Consider the following 13,672-nt stretch of genomic DNA (forward strand, 5'->3'; position numbering starts at 1 on the left):
TTCAACTTCCCCATCCCTTTTCCATGCCTCTAGTCCTCCATCTTTCTGTCTCCCTCGCCCTTTCTGCCCATATCCCAGCTCCTCCCTTTCCAGCTGTGTACCCCTTAGTTTTCTGAACCTCAGTTTCCTCATCTGTAAATTGGGGATAGGAATGCCCACCTAATAGGGTCATTGTGATAGGTATGGAATAGCAGGTGGAGGCCCGGCATTCCGTTCATTGCCAGTGCTCCTCTCTTCCCTTAGCTGACACACCTGCTCTCTCTTCTCCTTCTTTCAGCCCCCTGATCTTTTATTGCCCCTCTTCCCTCCACCCCCTGCCTCTTGCCCCATCAGCCTTCCTCCCACCCAGACACACTCTTCTCTCCCTTGTCCTGCCTTCCTCCTTCCACCAGCCCCCTCGCTGCTCTCCTCCCTCCTCTCCTCCACACCATGAGCCATTAATTCTTCCCGTGACCATTAACTGTGAAACCCCTCATCACATTTAATGACCATTTGGCTAACTCCAGGGCTGCCCAGGGACACTTCATTACCACGGCCGCCCAGGCAGCAGGAGTCTCGGCTCCCGGGGGGCTTTCCTTGCAGATCTAGGAGGATTGATCCCTGGAAAGGAGCCAGATGGCTGCCGCTCCCCTCTCTGGGCTCTACTTTAAGGGAGGGGGATGCCCAGGCAGGGAATTCAGGGGTGGAGGCATATGGGGGATACCCTTTTTGAGAGTCTGCAGATGGGTCTCCAGAGCCAGCCAGGAGAGTTCGTTGTGGGGTCAGCCGTGGGTTAGTTAAAGGTAGAATCTCAGGCATTCAGAGCTGGAAGAAACATTGTCTAGCTCCAGCCTGGTGCACTCATTCACAGTTGCAGGGAGGGAAAGAGAGGCCACCCAGGGATTGGGTCTGATATCAGGGGTTCCCAAATGCTGGGTCTTTGGATCAGCTGCATCCTTGATGTATAGGGATCTTTAAGAGGGACTCGACCCTGGAGATTCACACTTAGGAGATAAGCCCCAAGAACCCACGTTCTGGAGAAGCTCCTCAGGCACATCTGATTTGTCTGGGAAGCACGACTTCTCTGCGAAAGGAGGTTCAGTGCCAAGGTTTGGGCTAGTAGGTGTGGCTTGAGGTTTGTTACAGGAAAGTTGAGCCGGACTTAGGGGCACACATGGCACTGGGGGTGAGGGTGCCTTGTTGGGGGTCCACTGACACCCCTATGTGTGCTTCTGCCCCCTGCCTTCCCCACCCTAGGCCTGGGCATGGAAGGAGAACTTCCTGGAGGTGGGGACCCTGGAACGCTACACCGTGGAGAGGACCAACTCGGGCAGCGGGGTGCTGTCCACGCTCACCATCAACAACGTCATGGAGGCTGACTTTCAGACCCACTACAACTGCACTGCCTGGAACAGCTTTGGGCCAGGCACAGCCATCATCCAGCTGGAAGAGCGAGGTGACTGCAGGGCAGCCTGCGGCCGGGACCCGGAGAAGAGGGCTCGCCCAGGTCTCCCCAGCAGAGCCTGGCCTCAGTGTGCTCCCTTTTTCCAGCATTTACTGAGCATCAGCTATGTGTCAGGCACTGCACTAGGGCTGCAAGGACAGGGGTGAACATGACATTGTTCCTGCCCTGAAGGAACGTTCAGTTTAGAGGAGGAGCTTACAGAGTGGTAGCAGATATATTCACATGGAAAAAATCAAATGATCTGTAAAAGGCAGTAATGCTGCATATCACATTGTGTTGCTGTGAGAAATGAATGAGAGAAGAATTTACCAAATATCTGGCATAGAATAGATGCTCAGTAAGTTTTAGTTTCCCCTTCCTCCTGCCTTTTGAAGAATCCTTAGTCTGAAAAGAGAGGCATGATGTTACATGATGAAGGAGGCATTGCCTTTGACTTTTGGAAACTCCCAATCTGATGAGGAAAAGACAGCTTTTTTTTTGGAGGAACAGTCATCCAGTCTGACATGGGAAAAGGGGTCATCAATGGAAAGACTGGGAATTCCATCACTTGGGTCTTAGTTGCCAGTGAGGGTGTGGGAGAGTGGAGAGAGCCAGGTGGGACTTAGCAGGGAAGGCTTTCTGGAGGGGAAGAGCCTTAAGCAGGATCTGTATGGGACTAGGACTGTCAAGAAGAGCAAGGGTTCCTGAGTTCCTTCTCCATTCTGGGGGGGGGCAAGGGTAACTAAGGACGAGGTGCTGTTTTGAGCCCGGGCTACGGATGGAGTGGTTGCAACGATGAGGACAGAGAAGATGGTGAAAGAGGGTGCAGATCAGAGGATTTGGAAAGAACTGACCTTAAGCAATACCTCATCCCAGAAAGGAGAGACAAGTTCTCACAGCAAGATGGGCTGCAGAAGGACAGACAACCAAGGCTGTCTATCAGACTGCTGCCCTCCTGCAGGGCTGAGACACAGACAAGGCCACAACCGGCCATGACCCCAACTTTGATCGAGCTGAAGCTCTGTCTAAATCCAACCACAGCCCAACCTTGACTAAACCCAACCCTGCCCATGAGCTCAGTCAAAACTTAAGCCCTACCCCCAAGGCCGCCTGTGGCCAAGTCTTTCACCCAAAACTGAGATCAGATCCCAGGATGAATCCAGCCTTTCCTCTACTTCCCTCCCTTTGCAGAGGTGCTACCTGTGGGCATCATTGCCGGGGCCACCATCGGTGCAGGCATCCTGCTCACCTTCTTCTTCATCGCCTTGGTGTTTTTCCTCTACCGGCGCCGCAAAGGCAGTGAGTACAGACCCTGCGCAGGCCACAGTCCTTCCTCTGCCCCTTCCTGGGCGGTGGGGTCCTGCCGAATGGACTGTGTCCAGGGCGCTCAGCAGGCAGTGCCTGGGTGGGCAAGGGGGACTGGCAGAAAGTGTCTGGTCCAGCCTGCCTCTCCCCATCCCAGGTCGCAAGGACGTGACCTTGAGGAAGCTGGACATCAAAGTGGAGACGGTGAACCGTGAGCCACTCACCATGCACTCTGACCGGGAGGATGACACAGCCAGCGTCTCCACGGCCACGCGCGTCATGAAGGCCATCTACTCGGTGAGGGTCCCGCTCCTCCCTGACCCACTCCCCTCTCCACACTCTTGGGACCAGCTCCACCCCATCTGTCTGACAACTGCCACCATCCTCTACCTCACGGTCTGTCTACCCTGGTACACACAGTCGTGTGTGCGCACACACAGACACACACCAAGCTAATTTCCCTCCAGCAGAAGACAGGCAGGTGGGAGGCAGGTCCTCAGTAGGCTTCCTCCACGCCATCCTTCCCCCATGGGGTATCAGAGCCAGAAATCCTTAGCAGTATCCAGCCCAGTGGCCTCATCACTCAGATAAGGAAACAGTTCCAGGGAAGGATGGTGCTAATGCTGCAAAAATCGGTGCTAGGGTCTCCAGACCCTTCCCACCCCACCAAATCCCAGTCCTCTGCTGGGAGGGCGTCCAGAACTCAGGTGTGCCCTAGACCCCAGGCCCTCCCCCGCTAGGAGGTGCCACTGGTGGTGGGGCTGGCGCCGGGGCACAGAGCACGGCCTCGGCTCCCGACACCTGCCTCCTGCTGCTCTCCAGTCCTTTAAGGATGACGTGGATCTGAAGCAGGACCTGCGCTGTGACACCATCGACACCCGGGAGGAGTATGAGATGAAGGTGGGAGAGGGCTTCCAAGGGCCGGTTTGGGGAGGAACGTTCTAGGGGTTGGTTGGAGGGACAGAGCCGGGGGAGTGGTGCTGGCTGGGGAACACAGGACAGCGATAGAGAGGCCGGGGGGGCCATGGTGAGACTCCACCCTCCCCCTTTCTGTTGCCCACAAGGACCCCACCAACGGCTACTACAACGTGCGTGCCCACGAGGACCGCCCGTCTTCCAGGGCAGTGCTCTATGCTGACTACCGTGCCCCTGGCCCTGCCCGCTTCGACGGCCGCCCCTCCTCCCGCCTCTCCCACTCCAGCGGCTATGCCCAGCTCAACACCTACAGCCGGGCCCCGGCCTCCGACTATGGCCCTGAGCCCACACCCCCTGGCCCCGCTGCTCCAGCTGGCACCGACACCACCAGCCAGCTGTCCTACGAGAACTACGAGAAGTTCAACTCCCATCCTTTCCCCGGGGCAGCTGGGTACCCCACCTACCGACTGGGCTACCCCCAGGCTCCTCCCTCCGGCCTGGAGCGGACCCCATATGAGGCGTACGACCCCATCGGCAAGTACGCCACGGCCACTCGGTTCTCCTACACCTCCCAGCACTCGGACTACGGCCAGCGATTCCAGCAGCGCATGCAGACTCACGTGTAGAGGCCGGAGCCTGGCCGGGGCATCTCTGCGGGGCAGAGGAGAAGGCGCTCACAGCTGTTCCCTGATATTCAGGGGCATTGCTCGTTGCTTCCGTCTCGGACCAGCCTTCCTCCTCCCGCCGTGGCAGGTGGGGAGCAGGTCTCCCAGAAACACCCCGTCCCGAGGATGGTGCTCTGCGCATGCCCCAGCCTCTGGGCTGCCCTTCCCTCTTCTTCGGGAGGATGTGTCTCTTCTGACCTGCGCTCTTGCCTGACCCCAGCATGGGGCCAGGAAAAGTGAGGGTTTGGGGGGAGCAGAGGGGGCCACTTTTTAGCAATCCCTTTCTATCCTGCCCCTCTGGTCTCCCGTAAGTGGAGAGGGGGCTGCGTGGGCCTAGGGGCATGAAGTGTAGGTGTGGGTGGCTGTGGCTCAGGTAGGTGAAAGACGGGATAGCCCAGCCAGTCCCTCCGCTGTCTGCGTCCACTCCCTGGGTGCATCTCTCCCTCCTCGGGACTGCACAAAGGTCGCTGGATTTATTTTAGCTCTGTCCGCAGAACACGGCCCTGGTACTGAGTTCAAATCCAGCCCTCATCCGGCTGGGATCAAAGGGCCGGTCATCTTGGTTGCCCGCTGTGGACATCTGCCTGTCGGCCTGCAGGGGGTGTCCAGGTACCCAGCAGCACTGCCCCCTTTCCTTCTCTGTGCTGGGCCAGGCAGATCCATCAGGGGTTCCGGGTGGAGAAAGGAAAGGCCAGGAACCGTGTCCTCATTCACCAGCAGGAGACGACTGTGTGTTCCACAGCAGTTTCCAGAACCAGTACTGGAGGGAGCCCACCCACCTCCCTACTCTCCCCGGTCTGCCCCACTTCCTGGCTTTAACTCTTGAGCCTGCCTGGGGAGTGGTGGGGTGGGAGTGGGGGTGCTTTTTCAAAAACAATGAAAACCTCATTTGGAAAGCAAAGCTCTAGGGATTCCCCATCCAGATACATGTCCCAGTGGAAAGAAAAGGGGGCACCTGTTCTCCACCAGGTTCCTAACATCCTCCATCACTCTTCCCATCTCCAAGCACTTTGAATCCATTTTTATACATTCAGCGGTGAGACCTGTCCCGGGGGTGGTCTCTGGGCAGGGCTAGGGAGGGGACCTGGCTCTCAGACTCTGCTGTCCTGCCCCGAGGCCCACCAGCTGGCTTAGAAAGGGGACCTTCCAGGAGACATGGGAGCTGGCCTCTTTAGGCAGGTTTTTGAGTTTTTCTTCTTTTTTTCTCCGGACCAATCAGATTCCTTCTTCCACTCTCAGTGCCTTGCGTGTGTCAAGCTTTGGTTGACCCACCCTGTGTGGGCTGCTGTGCGGGGAGCCGGTACTCGTAAGCCTCAGGCACACTGTCCCATGTTACAGTGTTAGACGAAAAACGGGTGAGGGGACCTGAAAAGGGAAGGGGCTGGGAAATGGTCCCTGACGAGAACCTACTGGGAGGACGGGCACTGCAGGCGTTCCACGGCCCACGCTTTCTGCCCCTACATCCCCACATGCGCATGCGCCCACGCACATTCCACACGACTGTGTCTCACCCGCCACCTTGTGACCAAAGAGAACCTGTGTCCCTGCCCCAGCCTCCCCTCCCCAAGAATCAGTGTCTGCAGTCTGCTCTCCAGCTCCCTGCTCTGCCTCCAGCCCGGTTGGAGGTGGGGCCCCCGGTGCAACTCCCAGAATGCACCGTGCCCTTTCTCGGTGGTCACCATTCATTAGTCATGTTCGCTTTAATGAGTTACATGCTCATCAGCCACGGGCCATCAACACCCTTACGGATGGGTCTGTGGGGTGTCATTCCCTGCCAGCCACTTTCTGGTAAGGACCAGATAATACCCAGGAAGAAAGTAGCACAGTGCCAGTTTCACGGGCTGCTTCTGAGTCACCTTTTCAGCAGGGAAACTTCCATGGCGAGGGCTCTTGTGTGGGGCATCCATAGGCTCCCAGGCATATCCCACCCCGGAAAGCTGACACCTTCCTGCAGAGCCCTTTTCTGTCAGTTCCGTGGGAAGGAGTGTTACAGATGCAGGTTCCTGTGCAAACAAATCCATGTCAATTTAGATTATTTTCACAGAAGCCATGGATAATCCAAACAGATAGTGACTTTTTAAAAACATGAAGAATTCCCAAAAACTTTTTTTCTTTTTTAGATCCTCAGTTTGGCCAGATTCTCTTATTTCCCCCCTTTTGTGTAAGTTTTGGTCGCCTTCTACTAAAATGATGGGGAGGAGGGGATCAAAGTCACTAGGTAACTCAGCTAATTTTTCAGGGATACAGGTTGAGAAAGGAAGCTTAGTTTCCTGGAGTTTGCTACAGAGCTACTTCACAGTTCTCTGTTCTTAGTACATTAACTGGGGCCTTCAGGTATCAAGCAGGCACTGTGCAAGGCACAGAGGGAATATCTGCAATCAAGACAGTCTAGTCCCCACAATTTACATTCTTGCCTGGTCAGAATCTGAGTTGGGACCTGCTTGGTAGGCCACAGGAAAAAACTTTTTTGGGCAAAGGAAGGTGCCCTTGATCTCGCTTTGTTGTCCAAGGCTGGAGAATTTTCCAGCATGGTGTCTCAGTACTTGTTGACCTTGGTGATCCTGATCTCCTTTGACTTGTTTATTGGAAAGGACACGGGGCTAGGGTTTGGGAACCCTGGGACCCAGTTTTGAAGCTGCTATTTACTGAGTGACCTTGGGGTAACCTCTTTGCGTTTGTTGTTCCCCAATATTCTGGCACCTGTAAAAGGAGGGGAGAAGATTGCAAAAGCCTAAAATTATTCTGTTTTTGCTCTTGGGGATGAGGAGCTTCCCATTCCTGAAAAGTTGTTTGGAACATGTAAATGAGTGGGACAAGGAATGGGGGACTAAGAGTTTCACCTCTCCCTTTTAAAGAAGCTTTCACCACAGGCTTCATTATCTTGTCTGAAGTGTTGAATTAATTCCTGCCAGAAATCCCCCCTTATCACAAACAGCAACAGAAAAGCACACCCTAAACTTCAGCGTGAAATCCATTTGGGGTTATCTTTGGCCTTTGGGTCTCCTGTGCTGCTCTCCACTGTCAGGTTTGCCCAAGTCTTAGAAGAGGTTCCTCTGCTGTGTGCTGAGGTTACAGGCAGTTTTTTCTGGGGAAAGACGGAGCAACCGTCCTCCACCCAGTCTTTAGGAGCGTTGCCCTGGCCCAGGGACGGCTCACCCCATTTACTGAGCAGGGTGATGCCTGGTGTCTTAGCTTAGTGTCCTGAGCTAGAGCAGTGACCCCTCAGAAGGAGCTGGTTGGAAGGGGAGTTACTGCCAACAGTAGAGGGAAGAGGAAAATAGCTGTTTTGACATGACTTCTACATCTTAAAGAGCCTTTTGTTCTGGGTGAGTTACAGTCTCTGTCCCTCATGGAGAACCCAGCTTGCCCCCTAAATCCTGGGTCCCTCAAAGTCCACATGAAGCAAGACCCCTGTTAAGTCAGAAAGGATAGAGGCCAGAGATGGGAGCAGTGCTAGCTATGCTCTCAGATGCCTTGCTTGGAATGTAAAAGGTTTGACCACTCTGACTCCAAGCCTTGTGACTTGTCCTTATTCCAGCAGTGGCTGCTTTCCTCATAATTTTTAGGGGAGCTTTTTCTGCTTTATAGGGTAGAGCTTATTGCTCTGGAGTCTCTTGCCCTGTGCTCCCTCTTTAACCTCTGTCACGGTTCACACATCCTGAGCTTTCAGTGGAATCAGATGACCTTTTGGTATACCTGGTCCATATACAGAGCAACATTGGGCTGTTTGGGTTTAAAGAAAACCACATTATCACCAAGTACCCCAGTTTGTCTGAACTGGCTTGGTCACCATCTCGCTCTGCCAGGTGGTAGCTGGTTCTGTCCCCACTGCTGAGCTCCCAGGCCCTCACGAGGCCACCCTGGCCTTGGAAACCCTGGCTTCTCTACCATTTTAGTGTGACCTGAGCCAGGGCACCACTCCGTGCCTCTATGGGCCCTTCTGCGTATTCAGGGGATCACCTGGAAAGCTTTAGCGAAGCTCCTGACCGTGGTGAGACCAGCAAGGAGGTGATCATGGAACAATGACATATACTGACCAATGGATGTAATTGAAAGACATTTATTTTTGTGAAGAGGCTATACAGTTAACATTTAAATACCCCGTTCCCTTCTTCCTGTCTCCCCTTCTCAATGGTATCCCTCTTCCTCCTGGAAGCTGGCCTCTTTCTCTGTGGCAAGGGCCTCACGATGATCAGCTCAGTCCTGACATTCTGGCTCTGAGCTGGTGGAAACGGCCAGGAGATGTGTGACTCCAGAGATTTCTGAATTTGGGAGGCGGGGAGCAGAATCCCATTTTCTTGCATCACTGTGAGGGAGCTCCAGGCCCTGTCCCTGGGGAAATAATTGCTGCGCAGTAGTCACAGGCCATACTGGGCAGTTCTGGTACAAGCCTGCCCTTTAAAACAACAATAATAACTTCATTTGCATAGAATGATCACTCATTCCTTCTGTCCCTTCCCCCCTATTCCTAGCTTTTTGCTGGCCCAACCATTGGCCTTTTCCATGTTGGGCCATGGGCTCTTCTACTCATTTCAGACACCTTCAGATGCTGTCCTTTGCAAATATCCCTGACTCTGGGGAGAGAGCAGCCAAGTTACCAATACCATTCTCGACACAATCTTGCCAGCAATAGTGACCCAAAAGGTTCTGCTGCCTCCAGTTTCACCGGAAAGAAGCCCAGTGCTCCCTTTGGTTACCGTTTTTAAACCCCAGCTGTTCTTGGGATTGCAACCTCCATTTCTAGCTCCAGTTGAATTTTCTTCTCCCAAACCCCAATAATAAATGGATCCATGATGATAATTAAGAGAAGAGAAAAAAATATTATTTTTTTTAGGACAAACCATCGTAGGTTTTTAGCAATGTGTATCTGTGTGTCCCTCACACCTTTTCCTATTCTGCCTTTTTTCATTTTCCTTTTTTTTAAATATTATGTACTATATTTTTAGTCTTAAACACACTATATATTATATATATTTAATTTTTATATATATATAAATATAAATGTTTTAAAAAGTACCATGTCTTGCATTATTTAATGCCTGAGCAGCTCTGGTTAGTTAAAAATGGTTTGTGTTTGGGGGAAAAAGAGATTTTTGGATGGAGATTGCAGATACTATTTGTGTCACCTCCAGGCCTAGGGCAAACACGTTTTATTCACCAGCTTATGATTGTTGCAGAACCCTGAGGCCAATTATGGCAGTTTAGGGACAAATGGCTAGAGGCTTCTTGCTTTTGGCACACAGTATCGCCGTATCGAAGTTCAGTGCCACATCTGATTATGAGGAGAGGAAAGGGTGGAAAGGGCACTTTGAATCTGGGATCCAGATCCCCAAGGAATTGGGAGTGGGAGGCAGGCAGGGTCGGTGTCCTTTATTGAAGTGCTGTGGTTGGGTGAGGAGCGAATTTACCCAGGTTGCCAACCTGAAGAATATGAGAAAATGGTGGTGCAGCCGTGTGCGCACAGAGGCCATTCTGCTGAGAAATCCTAAATTCTCTGAATTTAGTATAAGAGTTTACAAGGATTTCACTTGGTCTGTTTCACAGGGGTGTTTGAAGATAACAAACTATTTTCAGATAATGTTTTTGAAAAATATAAACCATTAGAGAAATACAAAGATTTATTGTTTTCATCATCAATTAATCACTACGCAAACTAAACGGTCTACAGTAGCCATTTTGTACACAGGAGACAGAAAACCAGTCAGAGGCAGAGTTAGGATTTAGGAGGTGGAAAATACCTTAGAGATAATGCAACCCGTTTCGAAGCAGGTTGATTGCAGCCCTGCGGCTGGGGCTGGGGGTGGGTGAGGTGGGGTGGGGGAAGGCAGGGAACAGTGAGGGTTGGAGTTTGAAGGTAAGTGGCCAAGACCTAGAGCTTATAGGTAGCCCAACGTGGGTCCAACCTGGGTGAGAATGAGAGGCCCAGCTGCCGGGTGACTCTAGAGGCTGCAGCCAGGTACACTGAACATGGCACTGACAGTTGGGATCCAGAAGCAAATAAATGAAAGAAAGTGGGGGAGAAAAATAGGGGAGATGAAGCAAGTTTGTGCAAACATGGAGGCCCAGGAGAATTCTGTTAGGCCAGTTGGTGTTGGGTGGGGTGCTTCCTGGGCTATGTGTCCCCTTGGGATACTTTTTTTTTTTTTTTTTACTTCTGTATCCCAGGAGCCCAGCACAGGGCCAGCAGGTGCTTTGGGACAAATCCGTCAACATTTCTGCACCCCACTGGAGGCCTAGCTTCAAGATAGGCCTGGGCAGCTTGTCCACCCTTCCTGAAGCTTCCTGTGCAGGGGCTTCAGCTCCTCCCAGAAGACAGTCCAGCCTGAGGACAAGTAATAACATTAATACGCCTTTATCACCACGCTTTGCAGATTACAAGGTGTTCTTAGCCTCAGCACAAACATGCACCTCCCTGCACTTTCACACCAAAGTATGAAGTTTAAAGTCTTCCATGATGCCACCCAAAGCTAAATTCTAGAAGGATGCCCCATGGATCAATCATTCACACACACACTCTTCACGTCCCCTAGTGCCAACACCAGTCAGATGGAATTGTGCCTTGCTTACTGTACACTCCTGCACTTACCTGCCTTTGTGCTTTTGTCCAAGCTCTTTTCTCTGGCATACCTATGTTGCTTTAGCTTTCTGTTTCCAAATTTTACTTATCTTTAGGTCCCAGTGCAAATACTGTCTCCTGTAGGAAGCCTTGCCTGACTTCACACCTTCTCTCTCTCCTGGGAAGTCCCACACCAGGTTATCTGTGTCACACTGATTTCACCTCTGCTTTGATCATAGGGTTTTTGTGTTTGACACATTAACATTTTCCTCTTAAAATAAGGGTACTTGGGGGAACGGTTGTAGCTCAAGTGGTTGAGTGACTGTTTCCCATGTATGAGGTCCTGGGTTCATTCCCTGGTACCTCCTTAGAAAAAAGGCAGAGATCATATATCACTTAGTTTAGTATCTGCATTACCCTCTCCCCCAAATGCCTGGTGTGTAGTCATTCAATATAATACTGGTGGACTGCTGGGACCAAGTCTATAAACACAATGCAGAAAGGGAAATTAACCTAGAGGAGTTCACACTTGAGGGGAAGTGTAACACGCTGATTGGGAGCATGGGCTCTCAGGTCAGTCTGCCAAGCTGGTAGGCATCACCAGCTTTACCAGCACTCACTGATTCTGGGGTCTCTCTGAATCCCCTGGCTGCTGGGCAAGGCCAATGTGACTAGATTTGGCCAGTGTGCTGCATGCAGAAGTTATGTGTCACTTCCAGACCGAAGCATTTAATTGCTAAAGTGAGACCCTCCAGCTCTTTCTTCCTCTGCAGTAGTGACCCAGGAGCTCACTTATTTAAGATAGTGCAGCTTCGTAATCGTGGGGTCTCTGAGTGAAGTCTCTGTATGAAGCAAGCCCCTTTGCCAGCCTATGATGAACGTGTAGTTTGCAGGAGAAATGAATCTTTGTTTGTTGAGATATGGAAATCTAAGTGTTTTTGTTGCTATTACCGCAACTTACCTCTCCTATGCTGACTAATACAGGGAGTTAAACTCCTGGCTCCACCATTTGCTCCACCTTGACCATGGGTAAGTTACTTTACCTCTCTGCATCTCATTTTTCTCCTCTGTGAAATAGTTCCTACCCCATATAAAGTGCTTAGCAGAGTTTCTAGCACATGAATGCTCAGTAAATGTCAACTTCAATTACTTTGGAGAAAGGGGAGGAATAGGCATCTGTCTCTTCATCTAGAAATATCATGAAAGATGTCCACAATTGCCCAGAAATTATGAAAAGAGCATGGAATACGGAATGAGAAGATACAGGTTAAAATCCCAAGGAGTGCTTCATGCAGCTCTGTGATCCAGGGCAGGTTGGCACACTTTCCTGAGCTACAGCTTCTTTATCTGTAAAATGTTTTGAGCACTCAATGAGATGAGATATACAAAAGTCCTTTGTAAACTGCTAAATGCTATTGAAATGTGAGGGGATTACTTTGGTCTATTAACACCCTGTATCATCCCACCCCTGTCCTTATCCCACTCTCTATAACATCCCACGCCACACACCTCACTGCCCCACGTAGACACACACACACTCCATACTGGCTGCTCCAGCAGTGACCTAATATTAGGGGAATGTGCCTGTCCTGCTGAGCACCACAGAGCACATCTTGCTGACCCCCAGGAATCTAAAACCAAAAGACTAGCTCTTTGCAAAGCCGGAACCTGGGGGAGGAGAAACATCACTTCACTTTCCCATTTCCTTTACTCATTGTAATTAGCTACACAGAGGCAACCTCCTGGGGAGAGCAGAGCCATCAGCTCCCAGAATTGAACCGTGGAGCTTTGTCTTTTTGTTCCTCTCCACATAATACTGCTCTCTTGGTGGTCGCTATGCAAACACATCCCGCATTCATTCGTAAACCGGGGAATATTTCATATTTTGAGGCTCAGATGAATGTTCCACCACCTCAAAACAGGATCCTGTCAACACTCTTAGCAAAGAGAGTCTGGTCCTGAGAGCCATGCTATTGCCTGAGGGGCGACCAAAACCTTGCTTTCCTCAGAGCTCCAGTGATTCTCTCCCTGAAACAGATGCTTGTCTATGGAGTCTCAAAAATCAGAGGCCTTCGGGACCATCTGCTTCAGGTATGGACCCAAAGCAGGAGGCCCCGACTCAGCCTCAGACACTCAGATCTTGATCCTAATCAAGATCACTGGGGGCGTGAAAGCAGGGTGACTCGTTACTGAATCTGACTTTGGAATCTGAACGCCTGGGCCTCCCCAGACCTCCCAAGCAATCTCTTGCTTCTGCTCTTTGTGCCCCGAGACTCTCTTCTCCACAGCCAGGCACTAGTAGTAAGAAAAAGGCCTGTTCTTAGTTTCCCTTCAGTACCAGAAAGACTTCAACTAAAGTAGCACAACCAGAGTAGCCCTTTTAAAATGTAAATCACATCCCATCACATCACTGCTCTGCTCCAAACCTTATGGCTTCATATTATGCTTAGAATAAAACCCACACTTCTTTTATCTTCTATAAGCCCGACCTGAGCTGGCCCCTGCCTTCCTTCTCTCCTTTTTTACCTCACACCGCTCTAGCTTCACTGGCCTCCTTGAAATCTCTGACATTCTATCCTGAGCCCAAATGCCACACCCCTTCCCTTCAGTGAAACCACCTGAAGTATCAGGGTTGCTTAGGGTGGGGGTTGGGGACAGAGAAGGAGCTAATATTTATTAAGCAACCACTTTGAGCACACCAGGCACTCTCAGATATGTGATTACATGCAACTTGCAGAATAAGGGCTGCTGAAGCTAGACTCCTTCCTCCCCCAATCGCCAATCCCCACCGGGCCAACTAGGAAAAAA

General features: G+C 51.3%; 1 protein-coding gene across 2 annotated transcripts in view; it reads left to right on the forward strand.

Moving 5' to 3' along the window:
• KIRREL1 (kirre like nephrin family adhesion molecule 1) overlaps positions 1-9,324 on the forward strand; it is a 96,770-nt gene extending 87,446 nt beyond the window's left edge. The window contains exons 11-15 of one of the 2 annotated variants that reach the window (XM_004447354.5): positions 1,237-1,435; positions 2,615-2,722; positions 2,886-3,025; positions 3,551-3,628; positions 3,793-5,821. In XM_004447354.5, the coding sequence (XP_004447411.2) occupies positions 1,237-1,435; positions 2,615-2,722; positions 2,886-3,025; positions 3,551-3,628; positions 3,793-4,269 (1,002 nt within the window). In that variant the 3' untranslated portion in view covers positions 4,270-5,821. Of the gene's footprint in view, positions 1-1,236; positions 1,436-2,614; positions 2,723-2,885; positions 3,026-3,550; positions 3,629-3,792 lie in introns of both variants that reach the window. The other variant, XM_004447353.5, reaches the window with a different exon arrangement.
• The last annotated feature ends 4,348 nt before the right edge of the window (positions 9,325-13,672 follow it).

Source organism: Dasypus novemcinctus, chromosome 13 (genome assembly GCF_030445035.2).
Source record: "Dasypus novemcinctus isolate mDasNov1 chromosome 13, mDasNov1.1.hap2, whole genome shotgun sequence".
Lineage (NCBI taxonomy): Eukaryota > Metazoa > Chordata > Mammalia > Cingulata > Dasypodidae > Dasypus > Dasypus novemcinctus.